Source organism: Indicator indicator, chromosome 7 (assembly GCF_027791375.1).
Source record: "Indicator indicator isolate 239-I01 chromosome 7, UM_Iind_1.1, whole genome shotgun sequence".
NCBI classification, from domain to species: Eukaryota; Metazoa; Chordata; class Aves; order Piciformes; family Indicatoridae; genus Indicator; species Indicator indicator.
The window spans coordinates 4,555,456-4,583,291 of NC_072016.1; the positions used below are offsets into that span (position 1 = coordinate 4,555,456).

Consider the following 27,836-nt stretch of genomic DNA (forward strand, 5'->3'; position numbering starts at 1 on the left):
TAACATAGGGCAAACTCAACAGCTAGGCAGTTTCTTATGCCTTGGTCAGCTGTATTTCATCTGCTTGGCTCTTTGGGAAGAAGGGGAAGGCCTGGTGTGCTTGTCCTTCCATATCATGCAGGCTGCTCTTTCTAACCAGAGCAGCTAGCTGTTCTGGTCCTTGCAGCCTCACCATCAGAGGCAGCTGGAAGAAAGATGACTTCTGAGAAAGAAAGTGATAAATAAAGAGCCAGTTTTGTTTCTGAAGTCCTGAAGAAGTAGTAGTATGAAACAGGTGGAGGAAAAGAATTGATTCCTAATGATGCAGGATGCCATGGCTCTGTCCTGGGACACTGTATGGTGCTTCCTGGCATTGTTCATGCTTCCCTTGCCACCTGTCAAACTGCCAGGGGACATGCAGTATTTGGAACTGCAGATCTTTCTTGGCTGAACCTCAGACTGGTGTTTAAATGTGCTTCTAATTTCATATAGGTTTAGTTAGCGTTTGGACAAGGATACAACACCGACTGTTGTTGTCTTGTTTCCCTGTTGTAATATTGTCATGGTGAGGGTGATTAGGGATGATTATGGTTATTAATTATGAATTATGAAAATTATTACTCATTATAATTATGAATAGCTATTAATCACCTTATATATATTTATTTGGATGCAGTGTTGTAACAATATAGACCATAACTGGTTCAATATATACAATTTTACCCAATTATAATATTTACAGTCAATTTCTAATTTAGGGAACGAAAGGTGCGGTTCCACTGCTTGTCCACTAGATGGAGACTCGACAAGATGCTTGCGGCTTGCAACTATATACAGAGATATTTATAATGTTATCACGAGGCAAGTTAAGCTGGAAATATCACGTGGCTACACGTGGGCACTTTGAATAGAATGTTACTGAATGTTGCACACATGGAAAGATACGTTCTGTCTTTATGTGTAGCGAGGCAAGTTGCTGGGTTACGCTGGCTCACTGCTTATCTGCCCTGGGCTGCTCCCATCCAGGCAGCAACTTTCTTTCTCCCCCCTGCCACTGTGGGTGGGGGCAAGGCCTGCTTTCTCCTTCCGTGGTCTGCGGGGAGGGGTGGCTTGCTTTCCGCCTATCGGCAGTTTCCCTTAGCAGGGCTTGGAGCGGCTCCCTGACTGGAGGATCAGCCCGGTTCTCCGCGACGGGGCCGGGTCAGGTGATGGTTCCCAGTAGGCGGGTTTTGGTCGTCTCCAATCTCGGAGATAGGTTTCAGTGGGGGGTGCAGTGAAGCGATGCTTTCCCCTCTGCTCGGCTCGAAGGGAGCTGACTCTGCTGAACATTGGCGACTGCTTTCCATTAAGGTTATAAGGCAGTTCTTGATGTGATCTCAACGGAGAGGCTATCTTTCGCTCTTTCTTTCCCTTGGGGAAATCTCGGGTGCTTTGCCTGCTTAGGGCTTTGGAGCAGTTGCGGCTCCTTTTCTCTCCTGCAAACGGTGGAGGGTACGCAAGATGAGTTTCTGCTTATTTAGCTGCTTATGGCTGCAGCAGATCTGGACTGCCTGGCTCGGGCTTAGTTCTTCTCCTTTTGGACTAAAGCTTACCCTCTCTCGGGGCTTCCTCAGTCCTTTTGACTGGGCTTATGACACTGATATGTGCATCAGCGAAGGGATTATCCTTTGTGGGTTCCTCAAGTGTCTCAGTGGGCTAGCTTCTGTATTGCAGAGGCTTCCAGTATGCTTGTGTGTGAGAAGGCTTACAGCTTACACAGCGTGAGCTTATGTAGCAACTGAAGGCAAAAGGAGAGAGCAAGGTAGTAAACAAATGGAGTAGTACTTATAGATTTCTTGAGGCTAGATCTGGCCAATGGGCACATTTGTCAACAATCTACTTCCACCTATGGAAAAGGTGAAGCTAGAATTATGCCCTTAGATGGCAAGAGCATGAGCATGCCATGAGGTGGATGCATGCCAGTTGTTTACCCCTTAGGAAACAGGTTGGCGCCTAAGCCTTTGTCCTCCTCTCCTGAAAGGGAGGGTGGAAAGGTGAGACTTACCAAGGCATGTTGAGACAAGTTACCTGATATCTAGGGGCATAATTCTGGGCATTTGGTGCCTTCACTACAATATTTCGCTCAGGTATCTGTGTTCATCACAAATACATTCTATTTCTAATATATTCTATTTCTACTACTATGTGTTAGAAAAATCATCTGCCCAAGTGTTTGCACATAATTTATTAAGTGTGAGGGAATGGAATTGAGTAAATTATTGAGTCTTTCTTCTTATTCATTAATTTAGAGTTTGGTTTTCACATTTAGAAACATATCCACAGCCTTTGTCTCTTAAAACTCCACGTGGCTCTCTCATGGCATGCTTTGAAGAGCAATAGCATTCATTTTAGTGTGAAATGGGTTTTGTGGGTATTTTGTAAAGCCTAGAGTTGTTCAGAGTCAAAGTTTCTCTCCAAGATTGTCAGTGGTCACAGGAAAGAAATTCAGCAGTAGCCAGGTCATATGATTCAGCTGTTCAATTTCTTCCAAAGTAGGGAACCCTTGAGGTTTGCCTCCATCTGTGGGTTGCATGAAGGTGCAGTGTACAAAAGGCTGTTCTGACCTGCTGAAGAAATGCACTAGTCTTGTTCTGATCCTGCCTCACCCCAAAGTGTCTTCTGAGGGCAGTGCTCATGTGTCTGGAAAGTTTTGAGGGATACTATAGGCTGCAGAAAAGAAGGTGCTTGGGACCACTCCCAATCTCAGGGATGTGCTGCTTTTGAGAGTGTTTGATAGATGCAAAATCCAGCAACGTTATCAGTGTGGTGGGAAATGGTTCTTACCTTGAGGCACTGATAGATTAAGACTGTGCAGTTACAAATGGATTTTAGCAAATAGGATTTCCAGTTTCTTCCATAGAAAACATTGACAGTGTGTTTTCAGAGAACTTGAAAAAATTGAGGCAGCAACAGGCAGTTTGATTTTTTTTTTTTTTTTTTGCTTTAATAGCCTTGTGTACCAACATTCCCATGCACAGGACTGATGGATTGCTCAGCTGTTGTATACAGAACAGCTTGTCCTAGGCAACCTCTAGCACGGTGAAAGTAACTGAGGAACTCCATATGTCACGGTTCCATGGCCACATAATGTTGACCTAGGAAGAAAAATAGAAACAAACCTCAACGCCTTAAACCACGATTCATTTATCTATTTTCCCACAAAGAACGATGAAAGACTGTCAGCTGTCACCTTGAGGCTTGTTACTTTGATCCATAACCCATGTAAGCCTTTCTGTCACCTTGAGACTTGTTAGTCTGATCGACAAATCCACGTAAGCCTTTCTAAGAAACTGCTCTGCAGGATATTTACATTAACAGTAACAAGGTGAGTTTCCTTCTTTGGGGGATCAGCTGTAAAAGCTGAATTTTAATAAATGAATAAAATTAAACTCAAGATTCAGAAATAGAGTTCTAGATGAAAACATCAGGCAGGTGTCTTGGTGAGATCTCTTTCTTTTGGCTAGGTGCTTAATCCCAATCAAAGCTTTGTGGCTTTTTTTTTAGTTGAAAGAGATTTTACCAGCTCCTCTAAATAATCTGTGGCAATGGCAAACTACAAACCAATAATTTTTCTGTTGTAAAATGCCTCAAGGAAACCTTGATTTAAATCCAGTGAATACAGTTGACTGTGACACTTCTCCAGGCTTTTCTTTACTGAGAAACACATTTTCTTCAGCTGCTCTACACACATCAAGTTTTCTAAATCTTGTTTGCTGCTTTTCCAGACTTCAGTCTCTGTGCATTGTTCCTGAAGTATATTCTCCAAACTGGAAAATGACCCTGCTTCTGATCACAGTCTTCTCCCAGTTATGCACATTACAGATTCACATATTGCATCAGGTTGGAATTGACCCTCAAAGGTCCTCTTGTCCAGCCCCTTGCAGTGAGCAGGGACACCTCCAACTACCTCAGGCTGCCTAGGGCTACATCAACTCACTACCCTGCTCCAGTTTAAGACCATTGTCCCTCATCCCATCACTCCTAGCCTTTCCCTAGCTTTCCTCTAAGTCCCCTCAGATACTGAAATAAGGTCTCCCCAGAGCCTTCCCTTCTCCATAATGAACAGCCCCAATTCTTTCAGCTTGTCCTTGTAGGAGAGGTGCTCCTGCCCCCTCATCATCTTGGTGGCACTGCTCTGGACCCACTCCAGCAGGCTCATGTCTCTCTTGTGTTGGGGGTCCTATGGCTGGACACAGCACTCCGAGTGATGTGTCACCAGAGCAGAGTGGCAGGATCACCTCTCTCAATCTGCTGGCCATGCTTCTTTTGATTAGAATAATTACTCCCTGGATCTTCTGTCCAATAGGCTTGATAATACATAAAGAATTGCTTTATCTTGTTTGTAATTGTTTTACTGTAGCAAACCAGCACATATTCCAAATCATTCAGTGCTGTATTCCTTTCCAGACAATTATTCCCTGGCTTCTACTCAAACATTTGATTTTTCTGGCCAAAGTGTAATATCTTGGCCTTGACATTACTGAAATTCACATTGTTGATTGTAAGCCACGTGTCCAGTTTACTAAGACCATTTTTCAACCCTGTCTCCCAGAGTTTTTGCACTCTTTTTCCATTCCTTTGACCTGTACAAGGGATATACTTACCTATGTCCATCTTCTCCATAAATAATATTGACTGTTTCTGCTCCCAGTCTTGCCCAGAGCAGGGTAAATACTGCTTTGTTCCAAAGGAATTCAATTTTTTTAGTATTTTTGGGATTAATTTCAACATCAATGTATTTGCTATAAACTTCATCTTGAGAGAGGACTCCACTGCAAATAGAATGAAGACAACAATTCCAAGTTCAATGGTTTAGAGATTATTGAACTAAATTGCACTCTCCACAAGATCTGAGTTTTCCCCTTTCTTACAACAGAAAATTGCTGCTCTTTGTAACAGAGTAAGATAGTGGACCAAGAATATGGGTGGTTGTGCTCTGAACGAGGAGAGGATGAAAAACAATAAGTCTCCACATGTTGGGAGACCAGTGGGAGATGATAAAGGTGAGACTGGAGCTGCCTCCAGTGCCCAAGGGTGCTGAGTTTTACAGGTATTACTCCAGGGAGAGCTCCAGGTGACGTTTCCAGGGAGGATATGAGAGATGAGCTGGGAATTTCTGTGGGGCTTTGGTCTGCATGTGCAAAGAGGATGGTGGGAGGGATCTGGACATGCTGGAACGTGTGCAGAGAAGGGCCACAAGGATGATCAGAGGGGTGGAGCACCTCTCCTATGAGGAGAGACTGAAAGAGTTGGGGCTGTTCAGTCTGGAGAAGAGAAGCCTCTGAGGTGACCTTTTTGTGGCCTTCCAGTATCTGAGGGGGGCTACAAGAAAGCTGGGGAGGGATTTTTTAGGCTATCAGGTAGTGATAGGAGCAGGGGGAACGGAATAAAGCTGGAAGTGGGGAGATTCAGGCTGGAAGTGGGGAGATTCAGGCTGGAAGTGGGGAGATTCAGGCTGGATGTGAGGAAGTTCTTCACTATGAGAGTGGTGAGAGCCTGGAATGGGTTGTCCAGGGAGGTGGTTGAGGCTCCATCCCTGGAGGAGTTTAAGGTCAGGCTGGATGAGGCTCTGGCCAGCATGATCTGGTGTGAGATGTCCCTGGCCATGGCAGGGGGGTTGGAACTGGCTGATCCTTGTGGTCCCTTCCAACCCTGATGGATTCTATGATTCTAATTCAGCCTGGAGAAGAGGAGGCTCAGGGGAGACCTTATTGCTCTCTAGAACTACCTGAAAGGAGGTTGTAGACAGGTGAGGGTTGGTCTCTTCTCCCAGGCAACCAGTGACAGAACAAGAGGACACAGACTCAACCTGCACCAGGGGAAGTTTAGGCTTGAGGTGAGGAGAAAGTTCTTCACAGAAAGAGTAATTGGCCAGTGGAATGTGCTGCCCAGGGAGGTGGTGGAGTCACCATCCCTGGAGGTATTAAAAAAAAGCTTGGATGTGGCACTTGGAGCCATGGTTTAGTTGTCAGGAGGTGTTAGGTAGTAGGTTGGACCTAATGATCTCTGAGTTTTTTTCCCACCTGGTTGATTCTGTGATTCTGTAATTCATGGAAGCTCTTGTTTCAGAACAGGTACAGAAGACAGTGAGAACTGCTACTTTGGTAGTCAGCAGGAGATAATACGAGCTGTGAATGAAACTTACTGCCCAGACCATATAAATATGCCATTTATATAGTAATGATGGCTTTGAAGGTATCCTAGGGAGGAAGGAGGGATCCACCTTGCAAATTTGGTAAGCTCAGACACAAGATTGCCTTGTGTAAGATCATACAGCAAGTCACTGGCAAAGCAAAGTCCTGTCAGCACGTGGAGTGAGTATCCTGACAGGTATGATGCCATGCTAGTGTGAAAGCAGTGTGCATTCCAGAGGTGTAAAGTGTGGGGCTTGGGTTTTGATTTGACTGGGGGGGTTGGTCTGCTTTTTTGGTCTGGTCTGCTTTTTTGGTCTGCTTTTTGTTTTGTGAGCAACTCGGTCAAGCTGTATTCCAAATTTATTGTAAAGCCATATAATTCATGGAAAGAAGTGCCTTCCACTTTTTGCAACCATCTACCTGCTTTTGGTTTTTTTTTTTTTTCATATCTGATATTGAGTAGAAGATCTACAATACAGATGTAAGCAGTGCAAATACTTATTATGTGGACAGTGTGTAGATTAAGGTTAGCAGCATTAAATGCTATAGGAAAATATCAACTTGTCTTACCTGGCAACTTCATATTCTTTTGTGTTCCCTTCCGTGTCATGGAAAACTAGGTTTATGTCCCCCCTCATGTTCTCTACACCAGACAGTCTGATAAATACTTGTTGTCTCCAGGCTGCATAAAGAAAAGGAAAATAAAACTGCCATTTGTGATGGTTTGAAACTATCTTTTTAATTTTTCCTTGCAAAGTTCAGAACACTGACACACATTGATATGAGAGATCTGGGAGTCCTAGTATACTGGAAAGTTCTCTCTCTCTCTTTTTTATTTTTCTTTTCCTAAGAGGAATTCCTCTGTGCTAGCAAATGAAATCTTTAGCCTGCCTGAATTGTGATTACTAATGTGGCGTTATTGTCAGAGATGTGAGCATCTCTTTATGAAAGCAACAGAGCTGCATGTCTGCAAGTTACCTCAAGGCAATTACTTTCAAACATATGATCAACCACAAAAACAAAACAAAACAAAAAAGCCAAACCAACCCTCCACTTACTAGCAAAAGGTGGGTCTGCTGCTGTATTTAAAAAATACTTTTGGTTTACCCTCTTCAATTTATCTGGGAATCTGTCAGCGTAGTGGCCCATCATTGGACAGCCCTCCTGGGGACAAGGGAAGCAGTCTCCCTAGGGAAAATAAGAGCATCAGTTAATGAGGATTCTTTGTTTTCATTCCAGCTCTGATAAAATCAAGCCTTAAGATGCTGTTCTGATCTTGCAAAGCTGTGGCAGTGCTGCCTGTTCTCACATCCTGCCACCAAAACCCAATCAGCTTGTTTCAGGTAACTTCTGTACCAGTGCATACCAAGTGGGTATGGAATGAGCAGGTTTCATACCTGTGTGGATAATGGTCTAAAACTCCCTAGTTCAAATATTTTTCAGCTACCATCTAAGGCAAAAGTATAAGCTAATTTTACTCTCCCAGTGGAAGGGAACTTGCCTGCATCCGCTTTGCAACACAATATGAGGGGGAAAATAAAGGAACATAATTCATCAGTGCATTTATTTAGGTGCTGTCATCAATGCTTAGTGTAAATTAGGGAAGAGTCAGTGATTTTGGAGGCTCCAAATGTCTCTTCTAGCCAGGAATTAGTAAGGTGGATAGAGCTAACCTAAGTGCTATTTGCATAAAGGTTTAGGGTGAGAATTGTTGGGAGGGTTATTATTTTTCCTTCCTATTTGATGACATGAAGAGAAACTGATAAACCTATGCAGAGAGACTGAGAGCCCTGGGGCTGTTTTAGTCTTGAGAAGACTGAGAGGGAATCTGATCAATGTCTATCAATATCTGAGGGGTGGGTGTCAAGTGGAGAGGGCCAATTTCTTTTTGGTGTGCACTAATAAGACAAGAAACAACAGGTTCAAACTTGAATATAGAAGATTTCAGCTCACATGAGGAGAAATTTCTTTCCAGTGAGGCTGATGGAGCACTGGAGCAGGCTGCCCAGGGATTTGTGGAGTCTCCTTCTCTGGAGACTTTCAAAACCCACCTGGATGCATTCCTGTGCAGACTATCCTAGGTGATCCTGCTTTGGCAGGGGGATTGTACCCAATGATTTCTGGAGGTCCCTTCCATTCTCCAATGTACTGTGATACTGGGATATCATCCGTGCTTCAGGATTCGTTTTCCAGAACAGAGTAGTTGATGGAACCTCTGTGCTTCCTGATACCAAACCACACCACCAGAGCACAACCACTGGCATCCAAGTGCTCTGTGCCCATAATGGGCCCTACCACGGGCACAGAGATTTGCTTGACTCTTTAGAGCTCACCCATTCCTGGGCTGATATACTTACTGACTGAAAGGAGTCGTATGATTCACAGGGATATGCAAGGTATCCGGTGGGATAGAGGATACTTTCAAAATAGAACTCGTGGCTGCGGGAGTGATGACACCCCCCAAACACTGTGACATCTGTTGGGACAAAATTTGTGAGCATCCATGAAGTCACCTCCCTTTCTTCTGAACAAGAGCTGCACTTGCCTCACCATGGAAACAAAGGCACAGAACAGCAGCGTGGTCTTGGTAGTGCTTTTCCTCTGAATTTACGCATTCCTAGTTGCAGTAGAAGTTACTACTGGTTTATCTGTTTTGTTTGGGCTTTTTTAGGTGCCAGTTTCCCCAAGATTTTAAGTGAGATGCATTGGTCTGTTAGGGTGCAATAGTCCCTTTTAAGAAGACAGCTCTCTGCATATATACATGTATACAAGATGTCACAACAAGATTACATTAATTCAAATGTAAAAGAGTTAATAGAACAAGAAGAATCCACCAGCCTTCTGTCAAACTTTCTAAAGCCTGTGAAGAGAGAGAAGTCTCAGGTGGAGAGGAGAGGCATGTACAGTTTCTGCAAACACTGAATGTTTTCACCTAATTCATGCCTTAAAGGTGTGAGATGCTCTTTGCAGCATCTGCAAGAAAGTCCAGGTGATGGTGTCATGCTGCAGGTTTGGCCATGGCCCTGCCCTGTCTGAGCCTGGAAAACTTCCTGGGGGGCGGTTATTGAGCTGTTGGACTTGCAGACTCCCTGATCATTTTGTATTCTGCCTTTTTGTGTTCTGCAGGTCCAATTTCAAATGACAAAAGCAAAGCTTAGGCCTGTATTGTGCCTTCTTTCCATACAGTCCTCCTTGGGGAGCACTGTTCTGATCCAGTCTTTATTCCTTTCCTCATTTATGAGTAAAGAGGCAAAACTCCATCTTGTCACTCTGCCATTTCCTGCCCCAAGGACAGTTGCTTTCACTGTTCGCATTTCAGAACCAAACAAAAATAAAGCACTGTTGCATGGTGGCAATGTATGTTTACCTGCAATTAGAGCTCCAAAATCACTTTGTTCCACCTCTGGAACTAAATCAGTGCATCCAGGCATCACAGTTCCTCCATTGGGGTAAAAGTCCAGGTGCCCAGCAGTGCTATACATTCCAAGCCCTGAGATACAAGTGATGTCAGTGTCTGAGTGCCAGGCCCATCCCTCCAGATACTTACCTGCAGATGAACACTTACCTGTGGCAGGAAAGTGAGCAGCATTAGTGTGGATAACATCAACAAAATTTGCATCTGAAGGATCCAGCCTCACCACAGGAGAAAAGCCTTCAAAATAGGGCCCAGCAGGGTCTAAGCCTTAAAAAAAACCCACCACATTTATTGGTTGGGAGAAGGTGTTGCATATATCAACTTAAAACATCAGCTATTCAGTATAGCATGAGGCTTGTGGGATAATAACAATATGAATTTTAAGCTAAACTGTAGGGGGAAAAAATTGCAATAATATGGTTTTCTGAACCTTTTCTGCAAACTTTTGACAGAAGGAAGTTATTACCCAATAGAGTATATCATGGCATTTTTTTATTATGAAGGAGGCGTTTTATTAGCTGAAATCTTATTAGTGGCCTGTAAATCTATAAGACTAGGGAAAACCTAAGGATTATTGGTCTGTTGCTTTGCCTTTAAGGGCTTGATGTAATCCAGGGAATGATAGCAATGCTAATATGTTTGTCCTTCACTAAACAGTTTGTAACCTAACTAGACAAATTGGAATCAGGATAAAGTTTGTCTGTTCCCCAGCATTGCAAATAATGGAACTCCAGTCCACAGATGAATGTGTGGCAAGTTAGAAATGCACTCTGTTAGCTCTGCACCTTGCTGAACAGCCTACCTGTGATCCGTCTGATGTTTCTGATCCTTCTTCCTACTTCTCCTGCAGTATGTGCTCCCAGGCTGTGGCCAATTAAATGGACTTCAGAAGGGGAGTACTCGAAGATTTTCTAATTGTTAAGGTGGTGGTGGTGGGAGACAAGAACGCAGGCTTTAAATAGCAAGCAAAGAAGGTGTCTGAATCTCCCCACTTCCAGCTTTATTCCATTCCCCCTACTCCTATCACTACCTGATATTCTAAACAGCTAAACTGACTTCCAGCATAGCAAATATGGTGTGAATTCCTTTATTTTATTATTGTTTAGTTACACTAAGACTTGCTAGAAAATGATCCAGTCTAGAGTTTTTTAAATGTCTAGTGATGATGGATTCACTGTAGAATCACAGAATCAGTCAGGGTTGGAGGGGACCACAAGGATCAGCCAGTTCCAACCCCCTGCCATTGGCAGGGACACCTCACACTACATCAGGCTAGCCAGAGCCTCATCCAGCCTGGCTGCAAACACCTCCAGGGATGGAGCCTCAACCACCTCCCTGGACAACCCATTCCAGGCTATCACCACTCTCATGGGGAAGAACTTCTTCCTCACGTCCAGCCTGAATCTCCCCACTTCCAGCTTTATTCCATTCCCCCTACTCCTATCACTACCTGATATCCTAAACAGCTGGACTGACTTCCTGCATAGCAAATAGGGTGTGAGTTCCTTGATTTTATTATTGTTTAGTTACACTAAGAGTTGCTAGAAAATGATCCAGTCTAGAGTTTTAAATGCCTAGTGATGATGGTTCACTGTAGTAGTGTTGGCATCCAGTTACCATTGAAATAGAAAACTTCTTTGTTATTTGGATCAATTCCTAATTTCATCTTCCATCAATGAGATCTCAATTTTTCTTTGTTTGTTCTGCTGAGGTGCCCTTTTTGATCACATCTATTTTCCCTGCCCCTGCCTAGAACATGTGGTCACAGCACTCAGTGTTTTCACTGAAAAGCTTAGGTGGGGTGACATTCATTCTCCTCTTTGCCAAGTTCTGTGCTACACATGTAGATGCAAGCACTTGCCTTCAGGAGAATGAAATTCACAACTAGAAGGCAACTGGGCAGTTTATCATGCCTGTGGACAGCAAACAGCATTACCAAGTGAGCCAGCTCCTGCTCGTGTCAGTGATGCTGAGCTAGCTTACTTCTAGCACACGTATGCAGTGTTGGCAAGACTCTGGCAAGCACTGAACTGGTGAGCCGTGCTGCCTCTCCCTTGCACACCTCCTCGCCTGGATCATCGTATGGAAATGTTGCCACCTACTGGTTTCTAGCTAGTTGGCAGCTCTTTTAACCCACCTTCCCTTCTTTTGCATCTCCCGTGGCTGTGAGAAATCCTCACAGAGTTGATAATTAGTACAACTACCGGGATCTCAACCTCATCCTACAGCTCTGCCTGAAGCACTGGCTGACCACACTGGGCAAGCTTCATAAATCAAAGCAGCAGCAGCAGCATAACCCCACTAGATGTACTGAAGAGTCATAGGTGGTAAAGCTGTGTCCTTTACCTGTAAAGTGTTTAGGAAATAAGCAACCTCAGCCCCAATGACACGGATGTTGTTCACGGCGCTGACGTAGGTGCCTTTTGCACCTTCTTTCCAGTCAACAGCAATGCAGTTGATGTTTTCCACTTCCAGTAACAGCTGATGTGGGAACACATAAAGCAAAGTACTTAAGGAAAGAGCAGAGATTGGTCTTAAATTAGAAGAAACATTCAAAGGTAACATTAAAATTAATTTTCTCATTCCTAACCAAACAGGACCCTTCAGTGTAGCCTGTGCTGCAATTAAACACATATCTTCATAGAGATGCTTCACAGAGCATTAGGGGTTGGAAGGGACCATGAAATATCATCCAGTCTAACCTCCTGCCAGAGCAGGATCACCTAGACTAGGTCACAGAGGAACATGTCCAGGTGGGTTTTGAATGTCTCCAGAGAAGGAGACTCCACAACCTCTTTGGGCAGCCTGCTCCAGGTCTCACCACCCTCACTGTAAAGAATTTCTTCTTAATCTCCAGTCTAAATCTGCCATCCTCAAGCTTAAAGCCATTGCCCCTCCTGGCACTTGCTTTCAGCAATCATCACCTCACATTCCTCAGTCTGGGGCTTGCCACACAATTGCACTGTAGTTTCTATCTGACTTTCCTTGAGGGATGTTGGTAACTTCACTAAATAGCTTAGGAAATAGACTTCTTGACCAAATGCCTTTAAAACTGAGGGAGTCACATCAGGCTGAAAAAGTTTAGAGTAGAGTAGAAATTTCTATTTCAGTAAAGAAAGCTAATACATTGGTCACAGGCTTGCAGAGATCAGTGGTTTTTTATTTTTTTTTTCCCCTGGAAGAATTAAGTATTAAAGTCTGCAGTTGTAGCTTTCTGTAACTAAGGTTCACTTAAGACTTGAGAGAGAAAAAGGAGTGTTCTTCAAAAGAACTAACAAAAGTTGATCCATGATGAACAGCTGCAGGTGAATGACAAGGGAAACAGAAACTTGAAATGATAGTGCATTGAATCCTGGACTCTGTAGGCACCATAAGTGCATAGAGTGGAGAAGCAGATAGACTTGCCCTTCTTTTCAACAGAAAAATAATATGGAATTTTAATATTCATAGATTTATGAACAAAAATAATGCTGCAAATCTGTTAGTATCCAATGGTGGTCTTTTCCTAGCTTGTCCTTTTCCCTGCTAGCACGGAAGAGGCAAAAATTAGTGCAGATTTCCTTAACTATCAGAGCCAAGGCTGTCACTGACACAGTACTCTCTGCTGGTTTTGTGGCAGCTTCCACATTTTAGATTTGAAATCTGAGGAGCAGTGAACCAGAACAGTATTTGTAGACTGAAACTTGAGCTTTTTAACTCAGGAAAGTCTTTTGACTGAAAGCCAGTTCAGCTGGTGAATCTAACACAGTATTCTGGGGACATCTGTGTTGATTTTATTGCTTTTGTCTGATGTGTTGGGTTTGGAGATGGAAAGTGTCTAGGGAAGCATAATGTCAGAGATGACCAACAATCCTTGGCTCTGCTGCATCTTCCAGAGTGATAACAGTTTGCCTCTTGGTATCTGCTATTGCCTAGTGACTTGCAAAGTGGAAGGTGACTAGCGCCTAAAGGATACTGACAGGTTGTAGTTACATCTGCTGATGAAAATCAGAGGATACTCTCTCATACCAGGCACATTTCTACCACCCAGCCTTTTTTTCCAGTGCTGCCAAATCCATGAATGATGAAGGAGGTATTTCTACGTGAGGAAAAATGTGATTTTTGGATGGTTGAGGAATTTATCGCTGAGATCACCTGTGTGTGAAGAGAAATAAAAAGTTTTAGTTATTAATACTTTTAAACGTTTTTATAAGCCACCTAGTCAATCCCTCTGTAGGACTCAAGGGACTACTTTGAATAGACAAAAGTCTGAGATTTTTGGAACTTCAAAAGACCCCTGTATCTCATCTTTTAAAGTTCCACTCTGGGTTTCAAAGAAGCTGTCCCCATGGGGTTTCTTCTGTGCCTGTCTGCTTTGCTTAATGCAGGAAGAACACCATCATACGGAGGCAATCAAAAAAGGGACACAGTGTTGCATGACTCCTGTTGACCTGAGTTGGATGAGTTCCTCCAGGGAGCAGCCCACCAGCTCCACATGTCCTGGTTCAGCTTGCCCTTTGCTTTCAATGTGCTGCTCTGTGCCAAAGCAACAGATGGGTTTTGTTTATTTGTTTGGGGGTTTTGGTTTGGGTAGGTTTTTGTTTGTTGTTGTGTTTTGTTTTGTTTCCAGGTAGGTGATGTTTCTATCCCTGTTTTTGTCATTGAGGTGTTTCAGAAAGGCAGAATTCCATGCAGGAATCATGTGTAAGAGGGGTGATGGTTATTCTTCACCCATGGCTGCGAGCTGTGTAGTTCTATGTGTCAAGTGGAGGGGACCAGGCTCTTTTTTGTTGTTCACAGTGATAAGATAGGGCACAATGGGTTCAAACTTGAACAGAGAAGATTTCAGCTCAACATGAGGAGAAACTTCTTTCCAGTGAGGGTGACAGAGCCCTGGAACAGGCTGCCCAGGGGGTTGTGGAGTGTCCTTCTCTGGGGACTTTCAAACCCCACCTGTTTGCATTCCTGTGCAGACTACCCTAAGCGATCCTGCTTTGATAGGGGGGTTGGACCTCTTGAGGTCTCTTCCAGACTGATATATATTCCTTTTCTCTGATGGGGTTGTTTAGCCTGGAGAAGAGGAGGCTAAGGGGAAACCTTATTGCCATGTATAACTACCTGAAGGGAGGCTGTAGCCAGGTGAGGGTTGGTCTCTTCTCCCAGGCAACCAGTGACAGGAGGAGAGGACACAATCTCAAACCGTGCCAGAGGAGGTTTAGGCTGGATGTTAGGAAGAAATTCTTCACAAAAAGAGAGATTGGCTATTGGCATGGGCTGCCCAGGGAGGTGGTGGACTCACCATCCCTGGAAGTGTTTAAAATAAGAGTGGATGAGGCACTTAGTGCCATGGTTTAGTTGAATAGATGATGTTGGGTGATAGGTTGGACTAGATGATCTCAAAGTCTTTTCCAACCTGGTTAATTCTGTGGTAACAATATCTGACTGTCTGTGTTGTTTTCAAACACAGGGTCTGTGGTGTGAGCTCAGGAAGTTTGGGTGTGGATGAGGTGTGCCCTAGGTCATAGATACCTTAACATTTACTGGCTGGCAATTAGTACAAGATGTACTTTGACTTATTTTGTCATGAACAGAAGTGCTGAGTAACCTGCTGCTGAACGTTTCTTGTGTCCTCACATGTCCCTGCTCTGCAGATCATAAAAGCTTGTTACAGGTATAAGGTATCCTTAGAGAGCCTGGGCTGGATCCTCAGCATCAACTAGGATTGCTGTAAGCAATGATGTAAGTAATGGCAGTAATGGCATCATAGCTCATGCTAGAGGAATCCTGTGGAGCACAGAGGAAACTAGATTTGAGAGCCTGACAAGGATTTAGTGGTTTCATAGGCTGAAGTGTCGTGGTCCCAGTTCCTGAACTCACAGGTTGCTCCACGTTGATTTGCTTAGTATTTCAGGGTGTAAGCAGCCTGAGTAGTTCTATCTTTATTTTCAGAGTACAGACAGGTAAGAATGTGAAATCACTCCGATGTCAGGATGGAACGTGGCTTTGGAAACTGCATAAAATCAGTCTCTTCAGACTTCTGTTTTGAAATGTCACAATATCTTCCTAGCCGAGCTTCCCTGTAAGACAACAGTAATTGCTGTCCAATCTGAGTACTCAGGAGGCTGTTTATTTGCACTAGTCTTCAACTTTCCTCAGAGACCTAAATGCATGCAACAGGTAGCCTGCCATAACCCACATCCTGCCAGAAAAGCTGTTGTGTCTTACAGTTAGTTCTCAACACACTTTTTTATGCTTTACCCCAAAGTACATCCATTACTGTACCTTCAAACTGTCTTCTTTATCTGACTTGTTTTGCTTATGATTACTGACAGAGGCTTTTTAACTAGGTAACAAACATTTGTAGGTTTAGTCAGTTCTTGATGCTAAAAATCAATGTCACCTGTGAATGATTTCCTGTTTCTCTGGTGTAGAGAGAGAAGCTGATGTTCATATCTTCTGGAGAGTCAGGCAAACCTGTCAGAAGTCTCCCTGGTATCCCAGACCATGGTGGGTCATCTGTGAAACAGCCAAGCCTGTCATAGCAAACTTCTTTACCTGGAGAAGAGGAGAAAAAAATTGTTTGTATGTCAGACTGTCTGATGGTTGATGATGCATTTGAGACTACAGCAGATTGAAGAGCAGGAAAATGAGGGTTCCATTTTACAATTAATTTTGAAATTGAGATTCATTCTTGTTTCCTTTATGGTTATTGCCTGAAGCAGGTAGCCCAAGAGGAGGTAAATAATTTGAGGATAACCCAAATCAAGGCCCTGACATGGTTTTTACACTGGTTTTTTAGGCTTCTAAAGGATTTAGTTCAATTTCTTAAAAAAAAAAAGAAAAAAAGAGAGAGGGAGAAGTCTTTTAAGAAGTGCTTGTTAGAATTGCCCCTGCATGCTTCCTACTCCAGAGCATTGTGTCTCTGCTTGTAAGACTGTAGTCTATCTATGCACTATGAATGAAATGATAATTTCTTCCAGTACAGTACCATTTTCTAGATCAAACATGGCTCTTGATCACTTAGGTTCAACTTTTATGTTTCAGCACTGTGTGTTGGGCTGAGGACCCTGTTAGTGAGCAGTCCTTTGTCTGCATCTGTCATGGAATGACAGCACATGATAGAAGTAGCCCACATGACTCTGAATCTCTCTGTGAATTTTCAGTCCCAGGTCATGTCTCTTATATTTATAACAATAAAATTTAAACAGAGCAGAGCCTTTTAGCATTAGTTCTATGCACAGGAATAAACAAGTTGCCAAAACCTGCAAATCAGACTACAGCTTCAGTTCAAAGGAAAATATTAGTCATCCTCTCCTATATATTATTTCATCTGAATTCACCTTCTAGTGGTAGTTTATATTGATATAGTCTCACCTGCTGCTGTGCCCAGGAGATAAAATGCGATAATCCACATTCCAACCACCTAAAGTAAATTGAATATGCAGGTTAAGCATTTCATTTAGAGTGACTTATCCTTTTAAAAAGAGTGTAATGCAGAAAGAAATGCAGAGACCTGCCATTTGGAGAAGAATAAACTCCTACTCCAGTCAGAATACATTGGAGACACATCAGCTGGAAGGAAGTGTTGCACAAAGAGACCCAAGGCTCCTGGTAAATATCAATTAACCATAAGCCAGCACCATGCCCTTGCAGCAAAGGCAGCCAGGAGCATCCTGGGCTGCATTAGGAAGAATGTTGCCAGCAGGATGACATAGGTGACCCTTCCTGTCCACTTTTGCTGATCATTGCATTTCTTGCACAGCCAATGCTGCAAGCAGGTTGCTGAGGGAATAAGTCAGATCACCAGGTTTTGAGTTTTGCCAGCTGTGGAGATAACAGGTGAGAGGTGTAACAGAACGAATACAGTGATAACCTGTAACAAAATCTGGCTTGGGCTTGTCACTAGCAGAGACACTGAGGTGCTGCAGTGTGTCCAAGACAGGGCAGTTAAGCTGATGAAGGGTCTAGAGCACAAGTCTTCTGAGAAGTGGCTGAGGGGCCTGGAGAAAAGGAGGCTGAGGGGAGACCTTATTGCTCTCTACAACTCCCTGAAAGGAGATTGTAGTGAGATGGGTGTCAGTCACATCTCCCAAGTAACAAACAGCAGGATGAGAGGAAATGGCCTCATGTTGCACCAAGGAAGGTTTAGGGTGGATGTCAGGAAAAAATTCTTCTCTGAAAAGGTTGTCAAGCACCATAACAGACTCAACAGTAGCTGAGTCAGCATCCCTGGAGGTAGTTGTATTGTCTTGGGTTAATGCAGCTTGGTCTCACAAGCCCCTCTTTCCCCACACAAGTGGGAGGGAAAATAACACAAAAAAAAACCCTCTGGGTTGAGATAAAGAATTTAATGGGCTGAAACAAGGCACAATTACTTTGCAGAAAAACACAGCAAAAAGCAGAAGCAGCTGCAGAAGCCAGTGACAAAACAGTTCCTCCCCACCTAAGCCAGTAGCAGCCAGCACAGCTGAAAAGGTCAACCCCCCAAACCCTGAAACCAGAAGCAGCAACTGGAATAGGAAGCTTCTCCTTTACAATCTGGACTTCAAGGCCCATGATACTTTGCTGCAGCCAGCAGTTTAATTTTGAAGCTGGCATGATGGCAACATGGTATTGAATATACACGAGCAGATTCGACTCAACTTAGGACATGTATAAATATGGCATTTGGGGACATGGTTTGGCAGTGCTAAGTTAATGGCTGGACTTGATGATCTTCCAAACTAAATGATTCCATGATTCTTCTTTCAGATTCCATGATTCTCCCTTCCTTCATGTGCTGCTTTTACCCAGGGCTTTTTATATCCCTAACTTTATTTGGCTTCCTTTCCTCTCCACTTAGAATCATAGAATCAGTCAGAGTTGTAAGGGACCACAGGGATCATCTAATTCCAACCCCCCTGCCATGGGCAGGGACACCTCACACTAGATCAGGTTGCTCAGAGCCACATCCAGCCTGGCCTTAAAAATATCCAGGGATGGAGCCTCCACCACCTCCCTGGGCAACCTGTTCCAGTATTTCACAACACTCATGGTGAAGAATTTCTTCCTAGTCACCTGCCCCATGGCAAGGGTTCCATATGTTTCCCCATTCTTCCTCCCTTCTTGTTTGCCTCCATCCATTGTTCTCAATTTCCTCTTCTAGGTGTTTTCTGTGGTACTCACCACAGTTTTCTGTGGTACTCACCTGCCATTTTCAACATACTCTCTTTCTTGTAAAGGAAAAAATTTGAGCTGTCACCCTTGGTGACTGAGATAGTCCATTAGAAGTAATTAAGAATGGTCAATTTAGTATGTATATTCTTGCAATGTGGGGAACTGTCTCCAAAGGGGTAGCATTTGTCAGAGATTCAGCAGTGTAAGAAAGCTGGAAAACCAATGTTCCAGAGGCCATTGTCACTGCCAAATGCTCTCAGAAGCAACCAAGAAAACTGGGAATGTCAGAGAATTTGTCCTTCATGCTTGTATGCCAAATGTCAGGTAGGAGTCACCTATGTCCTTTTTTTTGGTGGAAGTTGGATTGCTTGGCTGTAATGATGTAGTTTCCTAACCAAGCAAAATGGGATAGGTCAGAATGCAGAATGTGTCTTTGAGCACTCTCTAATCAGCCCTGCAGTCCCTGTGTGGTAACAGCTCACTGTTTATGGGATAGGGCAGAGGAGCAAGGCTGAACACCTGAGCAGTGAGCTGGAGTTGCAAAGTGCAAAGCTAAGAGGAATCATGAAATTTCCTTAGAAATACAAATCTGTTCCTAAGTCTAATGCATCCTTTGATGCAGTTAACAGAGAATAAAATTAGCTGCTTGAGGAGAGTGGAAAGCAGAGGGGAAGTCTGACAGTGAGTGAGAGCGAGAGGAAAAAGGATCAGGAGTTATTCTATGCAGCTGGTGACAGACAAAACCAGAGAAGTCCTAACTGCCAGCCAAAAGGAACACCTCTGTCTAGCTGGAATATCTGTCATCATCATGATGAGAACCTCATGGCAGTGCAGGAAAATCATAGAAAATGTGGCTCACTAAATGAATTAGAGAGGTCAGTAGCATTTGTTTGTTTATTGGATAGCTCTCATGCTCAGGAGATGCATTGTCCATGGTGGGAGTGCTGTAGTAGGAAGGTTAATATAATTTCTTTTTAGACCCAAAATCTAAAAGGCAGCTAATGAGTAATGATTTTAGGAAATGTGGGAGGTTGTGGCCAAGTAAAAGGGATCAGTAGTTTCCTTTGAAGGCAGCAAATAAAAATGAATATACAGCTGGGAAAGTAATGGAAGGGGTAGAATTTTTCTTTCTTTCTTTTTTTTTTTGATGGTATTTTGATTCATTCTGTTATTGAGAGAGTTGTAGTGTGGGTAGGAGACAACGTTTTAGTGGGCAGGTTTTCTGCATTGGTCTATGTTAACTTAGTGACAAAAAGATGTCAAAGAGGTTAAGAAATGATATCTTGTAGCATACAATTTTATGGGGCAAAATTATTTTGCTGGTTTTTTAAGAGGCTTAGTGCTAAACAAGAGGAACTGGAACGACTTGTTCGTGAATGTGATCTTGGCAAGAAGGCTGCTGAGCTCACCCAGTGGACAGAGGACTGGCACTTCTAAGGCAAAACTAGAAAATTCTAAATTCCTGTTCAATTAGAAAGAAAAAAAAAAAAAACCAAAGCAAACAGTGAAACTGGAAATAGTCACAGACTGACATCCTAATGTGTAAAATCTACTGGAGAAGTGGTTGTCCTTCACAACAGGCCATGAAGTCACCTTCTAGACACTGTTGTTCAGACTGTGATTCATGGGCCACAAGTGGATGGTTTGTGAGATAGGAGAAACTCTGCATAATGACTGCCAAGTGTGTGCTTTGTATAATCACACACATGCACCACTCACCCTCCTCAAGACATGCACACAAGCACAAAGTCCATTCAGGAGGAACAAGCCCAAATCTCAGGGTCTTTAATTATCAGCATTTTAAACCTAATAATCTCACAGTAGTAAATAGATTTTTAAAAAGAATTAAACTAAGATACATTTCTTATCTACTTGCTAAGAATTTTACTCACAATTCTCTTATCACCTTTCTTACCTCTTCCACTGCTGAGCTGTAACAGATTACAAAATAGTTTTGTTTTGGGTTTTTTTGATGAAGATTGAGTATTCCACCTGGAATACTGTGTCCAGTTTGGGGCTCCCCAGTTCAAGAGAGACAGAGACCTGCTGGAGAGAATCCAACAGAGAGCCATGAGGATGATTAGGGGACTTGAGCATCTCCCCTGTGAAGAGAGACTGAGAGCCCTGGGGCTGCTCAGTTTGGAGAAGAGAAGACTGAGAGGGGATCTGATCAATGTCTATCAATATCTGAGGGGTGGGTGTCAAGTGGAGGGGGCCAGGCTCTTTTGGGTGGTTCACAGTGATAAGGAACAATGGGTTCAAATTTGAACACAGAAGATTTCAGCTCAACATGAGGAGAAACTTTGCAGTGAGGGTGACAGAGCACTGGAACAGGCTGCCCAAGGGGGGTTGTGGAGTCTCCTTCTCTGGAGACTTTCAAACCCCACCTGGATGCATTCCTGTGCAGACTACCCTAAGTGATGCTGCTCTGGCAGGGAGGTTGGACCTGATGATCTCTTGAGGTCCCTTCCAACCTCTGATATACTGTGGTACTGTGAAGAGGAAGAACAAGGAGGGGGCTAATAGAAATTGGGAATCAATAGCTAGGATTCACACAGGTTTCATAAGGAAAATGGCAATGCCAACATGTAAAAGTGTAGGCAGTAGAATTAAGACATGAGTTAAGGAATGTTTCATGCATAGAATTAAAAAGCTGCAATCTCATTGGTCCACTGCAGCATGAAATGGAGCAAAAGGCAAGGATGCAGCTGAATTAAAAGTTTTATGCTTTTTTTATTTCTTTCTCTACCAAAATCCAGTTAATGTTCACACCAGAAAAAAAATTATTCATGGTGATACTCTGTTCAGTCAATAATTCTAGCTGTAGAACAACTGCTGGAGCCACATATTTAAAATCACTGAAATTTGGTAATTCTTAGATGAGATTCTTAAAAAATAAAAATCCATCTAGAAAAAAACATTGATGATTTTTTATTAAGTTTTTGATTAAAAAGAAAAATCCAGAGACCCTGTGATAGGACAAGGGGCAATGGATATGAACTACAGCACAGGAGGTTCCATCTCAACATGAGGAGGAACTTCTTCACTGTGAGATTCACAGAGCACTGGAACAGGCTCCCCAGAGAGGTTGTGGAGTTTCTTTCTCTGGTGACTTTCAAGACCCATCTGGATGTGTTCCTGTGTGACCTGTGCTTGATTCTGTGGTCCTGCTCTGGCAGGTTGGACTCAAAAGTTCTCCAGAGGTCCCTTCCAATCCCTAACATCCTGTGAGCCTGTGAAAACTGACATGCTAACAGGTGGAAAAAATAGGATGAATGACCTCAGGAATTTCAGACCTGTGGGGTCTTAGTTCAACATCATCCTAAGGCAGAATAATGAAGCTCTCCACAGGATACACAGTCATGAAAGCAAAACTGTGAAAAACTGTTGAAAGCTTCAGTTGAGTAATAGAATTCAGTTATCTGACGTGACAAACTAACATGACATTCTTATAGGATCAACCTTAATTCTCATGATACTTGGATTTTAATCAGATCTGCTCTGCTACTTGATATTTTGGTTAAGAAAGCCAAATGGCACCCGGGCGTTGTTAAACAGTTAAGCAGATTAAAAATTAAACACATGGATTAAGTAGATTAAAGTAATTATTTCAGCTCTGACTACAGTGGCAGAGAACTCTAAGGTAATTCCTGGATTTACAAATACAGTTCTTGCTACTCTGCACCATTGTATCACATCATGACCAAGCAGTGATTGTGTTTGTGTAGCTGTTTTTTGGCCCTGTAGGTACTCCCTGCTCATGGCAGATATCCTCAGCAGGGTTTTAGAGGCATCAGTTCCTGGGCACTGGTGTTGCTGGACAGGAGCTCCCACTGAAAAACTACTGACATCTAGACTAAGGGATTAGTAAATAAAAAGTACAGGCCATGGAGGCTGGATTATGTTTTATGGGTTGGGAAATAAATGCTGTCAGACTGCAGATGATACTCGCAGAATGCAGGTGAACATTTGGGGAGGCAGAAACTGAAAAGGCCTTTGAAGTCTTGCTAATGTGTTATTGGTGGCTTCTGAAGTGTCAAGGAACTTGTTATTGTTTTCCACATATACAGGAGGGAGAATGGTATTTCCAGTATCTATTTTGTATTCCATATATAGATTAGGGTATATTTAAAGAGTACAGAGGTTCTGTTGGTGCTGCAGGCACAGGTTGGGGGACGGTTATTGAGCAAATGGAGAAAGCTGAGGAAATCTTTTCCATGAAGGTGGAAAAGAGGAAATGTGGAGAAAGCAGTAAGGCCAGGATTTTTTTGAGTAGGAGTGTGAAGGCTCAGAGTGTAGATGATTGTTCCCCAAAGATATAACCTGAGATTGGGAGAGGAGCAGTGATAACCAAACAAAGATGTAGTGGTCGAACAAGAACTCACCGTGAAAAATGAGTCTGAAATAGCCCAGCCAGGGCAAAAACCAGCCTAGTTTTAAGACAGTTTTATCACACAGTGAGAAGTGGTATGGGCAGGGATCAGTAATCTAGAAGGTGCCTTCCACTTTATTCTGTGTTTCAAAGAGGCCACATGGGAGGTTAAATGGTCACCTTAGCAGCCTAGCTGAGAGGTGGAATGGCCTTCATTGATATCATTGTGTTGAAAGCAAACACTGTTAGAGCTGGAACAGCCCTTCTGCAGTACCATTCTGCAGTGTTGGCTCATTTTCATCTGGCAGAAAAGCTAAGACTGACATTTTGTGCCTTTTTAGTCTTATGCAGGTTTTCCAATTTTCAGGACTACTTTTCCCCCATCAGTAGTGAGGTTTAAGTTCTTTACCTTCATGGCTTTTTGATTGTCACCATTTACAGGGCTTTTCCCATCTTTTCTTGCCTTACTACTCCAATCATACTTCCTGTATTTTTTGCACCGCCACTGCCCTTAAACAGAGAATATTTTTGTCAGTTCTGTCTTTCCAGTGCTTTATTTTTGTCCTTCATATTTTTCAGTAGTTTGGCACAGCACTCTGTTAGCAGTGTAAAAGCAACAAAGGAGAAACCATCCAGAAATTAGTGCATAAGCATTGGATATAGATTCATTGAAACCTTTTGGTTGGAAAAAAACTCGAGACCAACATGTACCTCTCTACAAACTCTTTTCAGGTAGTTATGGAGAGCCTCCTCAGACTAAACAATCCCAGTTCCCTCAGCCGCTCTTCCAAGACTCGTGCTCCAGACCCTTCACCAGCTTTGCTGCCCTTCTCTGGGCATGCTCAGAAACTCAAATTCCTTCTGGTAGTGAGGGGCCCACAACTGAACACAATATTCAAGGTGTGGCCTCACCAATGCTGAGCACAAGGATAGGATCACTTCCCTGTGCCTGCTGGCCACACTGTTCCTGATACAGACCAGGATGCTGCTGGCTGTCTTGGCCACTCGAGCACACTGCTGGCCCATGTTCAACCAGCACCCTCAGGTCCTTCTGTGCCAGAGAGCTTTCCAGGCACTCTGCTCCAAGCCTGTAGCATTGCATGGGGTTGTTGTGACCCAGCTGCAGGACCTGGTGCTTGGCCTTGTAAAACCTCACACTACTGACCTCAGCCCATTGATCCAGCCTGGCCAGAGCTCTTTGCAGATCATTCCTACATTCAAACAGATCAACACTCCCATCCTGTTTGATGTCATCTGCAAACTTACTGAGAGGACACTTGGTCCCCTCACCAGATAGCTGATAAAGTTGTTAAACAAGACTGACCCCAGAGTTACAGGTTAAATTTCCTGTTCTCTCAGCAATTACTGCATGGCTTTGTGCTTGAGGCATTTAGAGAACACTTGTTCATTGCACACCCAAGCACTAGAAAATTACCCAAAACTGTAAAAAGAAATAAGGAAAAGAAGATGACACAGTATTACAGTATATCAGAGGTTGGAAGGGACTTCAAGAGATCATCAGGTCTAACCCCCCTGCCAGAGCAGGATCACTCAGGGTAGTCTGCACAGGAATGCATCCAGGTGGGGTATGAAAGTCACCAGAGAAGGAGACTCCACAACCCCCCTGGGCAGCCTGTTCCAGTGCTCTGTCACTCTCACTGTAAAGAAGTTTCTCCTCATGTTGACACTAGTATCTTTAGGCCTCATAAAGAGATCCTGTAGGTATTTATCCATATGCAATTACCTGAAAGTACCCTATAGTTTTGGGGGGTTATTTACATGTAATTTTGTTGTTTGATCCCATTCTTTCCAAATGTACAACGAATATCATCATCTTTTCTAGGCACCAGGCTCACATAAGCTCTCTGCTCTGGGTAAGAGAATTCTCTGAGTATCTTCTGACCTTTTAAACTGAAGCTAAGATGGTGAGCTAGGGCATTAAATTGGAACAGCGACTAAGAAAAGCAATGAACATTCTTTTCTGGAGATGTTTAATGTGGGAAGCACTATAATAAAAGGTTAGCAAGTATGCAAAGTTGTACATGCATTTATTCATCCTTGGAGGATGTAGTAAGATCCAGGCTTTTAAGGTTTTTAGGTCAGTTGCTTAGAAATGGTGAACAACGTAAAGAAATTGCAAGACAATGCGAAGAAAACCCATTAAATATCAAATCCCTGGCCTCCTACTTCAGGACCTTGTACACAGTTCTGCTCTGATTTCCTAAATAATAGAATTCTCACCTTGACCCAGCACTGGAATTTCATAAGTTTAAATTTACAGAGAAAATTATGACCATTTAAGCACTACAAGCATTATATAAAACCCCAGACAACAAACATGATTCAGTTCTGGGAGGTGGCTGTGCCAATTCTGTGCTAACTAGGGAGCCTTCCTCTGACTTGCAGCCACCATCTGCCCACTTGTCTGTCTTTCCAGGAGGATGTTTCACTATTCCTTTGTATTATTAGACTACTACTAAATTCAATCAACTCAAAGACCAACAATATTTTCCTTTTATCATTTCTGAAGTGCAGAATAACCCTTGCTGATGACTAGTTCAAGTTTCTCTGTATGTGATAGTCTAACAAAATACCTCGTTTGCCACGTTCCTCTATAGAACAGCTCTGTGATTTTTCCTCCTTTCCAGTCTCTCCTTAAGCTTGCAGCTCTCCTGGTAACACTTGATTTGGTAGCCAAATTTATCCTCCTTTCTCATTTCAGCTATTGTTTGTGTTCTCAGGCATTGTCCCTTTTTAAAAACAAAAAGTCCAGATTCCACCTGCAAATTCTGTCATTTTGTTATTAAAAAAAACCAACCAAACAAACAAGAAACAAACAAAACTAGGGATGCCTTCAGTCTTAAATTAACTTAATCCCACTGAATCCACACAGTTTTCCTGGCTGCATTACATTATCACAGCCCAGAAATTCTCTTCCCCTACTGGGATTTCCTGGAATTGAAAAGTTTTATGCCTTGTAGATGTTGCCAGGGACTCCTCAGGATCACTGAGTGGTGTTGTTTACTTTACTCCTGTTGACTCAGACCACACCATTTAACCCTGTCCTTTTTTAAAGCAGGAGTTCTCACACTCCTCCAGCCTCAACCAGCAGTTAGTAAGGATGCTTGCCCGAACAGCTTACCAAGTTTTCATCCATTTACCTCTCCAAATGCAGGAAGGGTTGTTGCTTTGCAAGCTCCGTTCAGCCAGCTCCCTGTCAAATCCTGGTTGCTAGCAGCTCTTTTCACTTGGAATCCATCCCAGGATGGTGGGTGTGGACCTGCCCACATGGCCTCTAATTATAGGCTTCATGTGGGTGAGTGAGAACCTTAGTAAGAGCAATGCCCTTATTGCTGGATTATAACAGATGTTGCCTTTTCTTGTCTCTTGTCATATCTAATTAATCAACATTTTCACCTCTTAAGGTTTTGTTAACGGGCCTGATGAAAAGCCAGGCAAAGCCACTTTGGCCCTCAGAGGAGTTATTCCATGTAGCATTCCTGCCAGTCAACACAAAATGTTTACCTGAGTTACCTGCTTGTTGTAAACTACTGCTACAGGCAATGGGCTGAGCCTCCTCTGTGGGGAAGTTCAGAACAGGAGCATAATTTCGTTGCTCTGTGGCACCTTCTGGAAGTTACCAGCTCTCTGCTTGGTCTCTGATGTACATGCCCTGTGAAGCAAACCTTTGGAGATGTTCATGCAATCAAGTCTGGATATTTTTTTACAGAGTGTGGGCTAGCTTCTTTAAAAAAACAAAAAAAAATGAGGTGGGGGGAGTAAGAAAAAATGGTGTTACAATTTAGAGACAATATAGATCCCTGAGCATTTATGAGCTTTTGCAAATGGAGTCAGTCAAGCTCTGTGTACACACTACCATTTTGACTAATCTGTGTTGTCTTTGGCCATGTGAGATTCACAGATTAGATGTCTCTGTATCAAGCTCTCTCACTGGTTGGCATGCTCTAAATATCATAGAGTCATACAATTGTTAGAGTTGGAAGGGGCCTCAAGGATCATCTAGTTCCAGCCCCCCTGCCATGGGCAGGGACACCTCACACTACCTGTTCCAGTGTCTCACCACCCTCATGGTGAAGAACTTCTTCCTAGCATCCAATCTGAGTGTACCCATTTCTATTTTTTTTCCATTCTCCCTAGTCCTATCACTACCTGAAACCATAAAAAGTCCCTCCCCAGCTTTCTTGTAGGTCCCTTTCACATACTGGAAGGCCACAGTAAGGTCTCCTCTGAGTCTTCTCTTCTCCAGACTGAATAATCCCAACTCTTTCAGTCTGTCTCCATAGGAGAGGTGCTCCAGCTGGCATCCAGCTGACAGTATTGTGATCCACTGAGAGCAGAGAAAGCACAGCCACTTTCATTCAAAAGTGTAGCAGGAGGAGAAGGATAGGATGATAATAATCACAATACAGATTTGTGTGTTTGTTTCCTCTAAAACCTGTTTGTGACTTGCCCATCATGTAAGTTCCAGGTTCTCTTTTTGTGGTGTGGAGGTTGTGGGTCACAACTATGTCACAACCTAGGTCTTTCAGCTCCTGGGTGAGATCTCAAGTCACTATCTACAGGATGAGGGCTGTCATAATCATCTGTTCAGGCAACTGTGTAAGAGCAGCTGTCATTCTTGTGCAAGGAGTGATTCAAGTGCCTAAGGGCAGGAAGTAACTTGACTTAAATTTTCAGTTCATTCAAGATGCTGATTTGTGGTCTTGAGAGATGTGTATTACCTGAGAAGGTATAATTTCAG

General features: G+C 43.1%; 1 protein-coding gene across 1 annotated transcript; it reads right to left on the bottom strand.

The window, feature by feature from the left end:
• Positions 1-3,049: 3,049 nt before the first annotated feature.
• Positions 3,050-26,364, bottom strand: LOC128968000 (pancreatic lipase-related protein 2-like). The gene is made up of 13 exons (XM_054382320.1): positions 26,236-26,364; positions 16,921-16,969; positions 15,947-16,101; positions 13,576-13,701; positions 11,914-12,048; positions 10,370-10,478; positions 9,718-9,834; positions 9,520-9,642; positions 8,510-8,628; positions 7,211-7,340; positions 6,723-6,834; positions 4,623-4,790; positions 3,050-3,113 (listed from the first exon to the last, which is right to left on the bottom strand). The coding sequence occupies exons 1-13, from the start codon at positions 26,362-26,364 to the stop codon at positions 3,050-3,052; spliced, it is 1,536 nt and encodes a 511-aa protein (XP_054238295.1).
• Between the last annotated feature and the right edge of the window lie 1,472 nt (positions 26,365-27,836).

Coding starts and splice junctions, on each gene's coding strand:
- LOC128968000 (XM_054382320.1), bottom strand. CDS start 26,364: ATGTGGGCAGGTCCACACCCACCATCCTGGGATGGATTCCAAGTGAAA. Junction 9,835..10,369: donor AAACATCAGACGGATCACAG/GTAGGCTGTTCA, acceptor GTTTTTTTTAAG/GCTTAGACCCTGCTGGGCCC. Junction 8,629..9,519: donor TTTTGGAGCTCTAATTGCAG/GTAAACATACAT, acceptor TTGTCCCAACAG/ATGTCACAGTGTTTGGGGGG.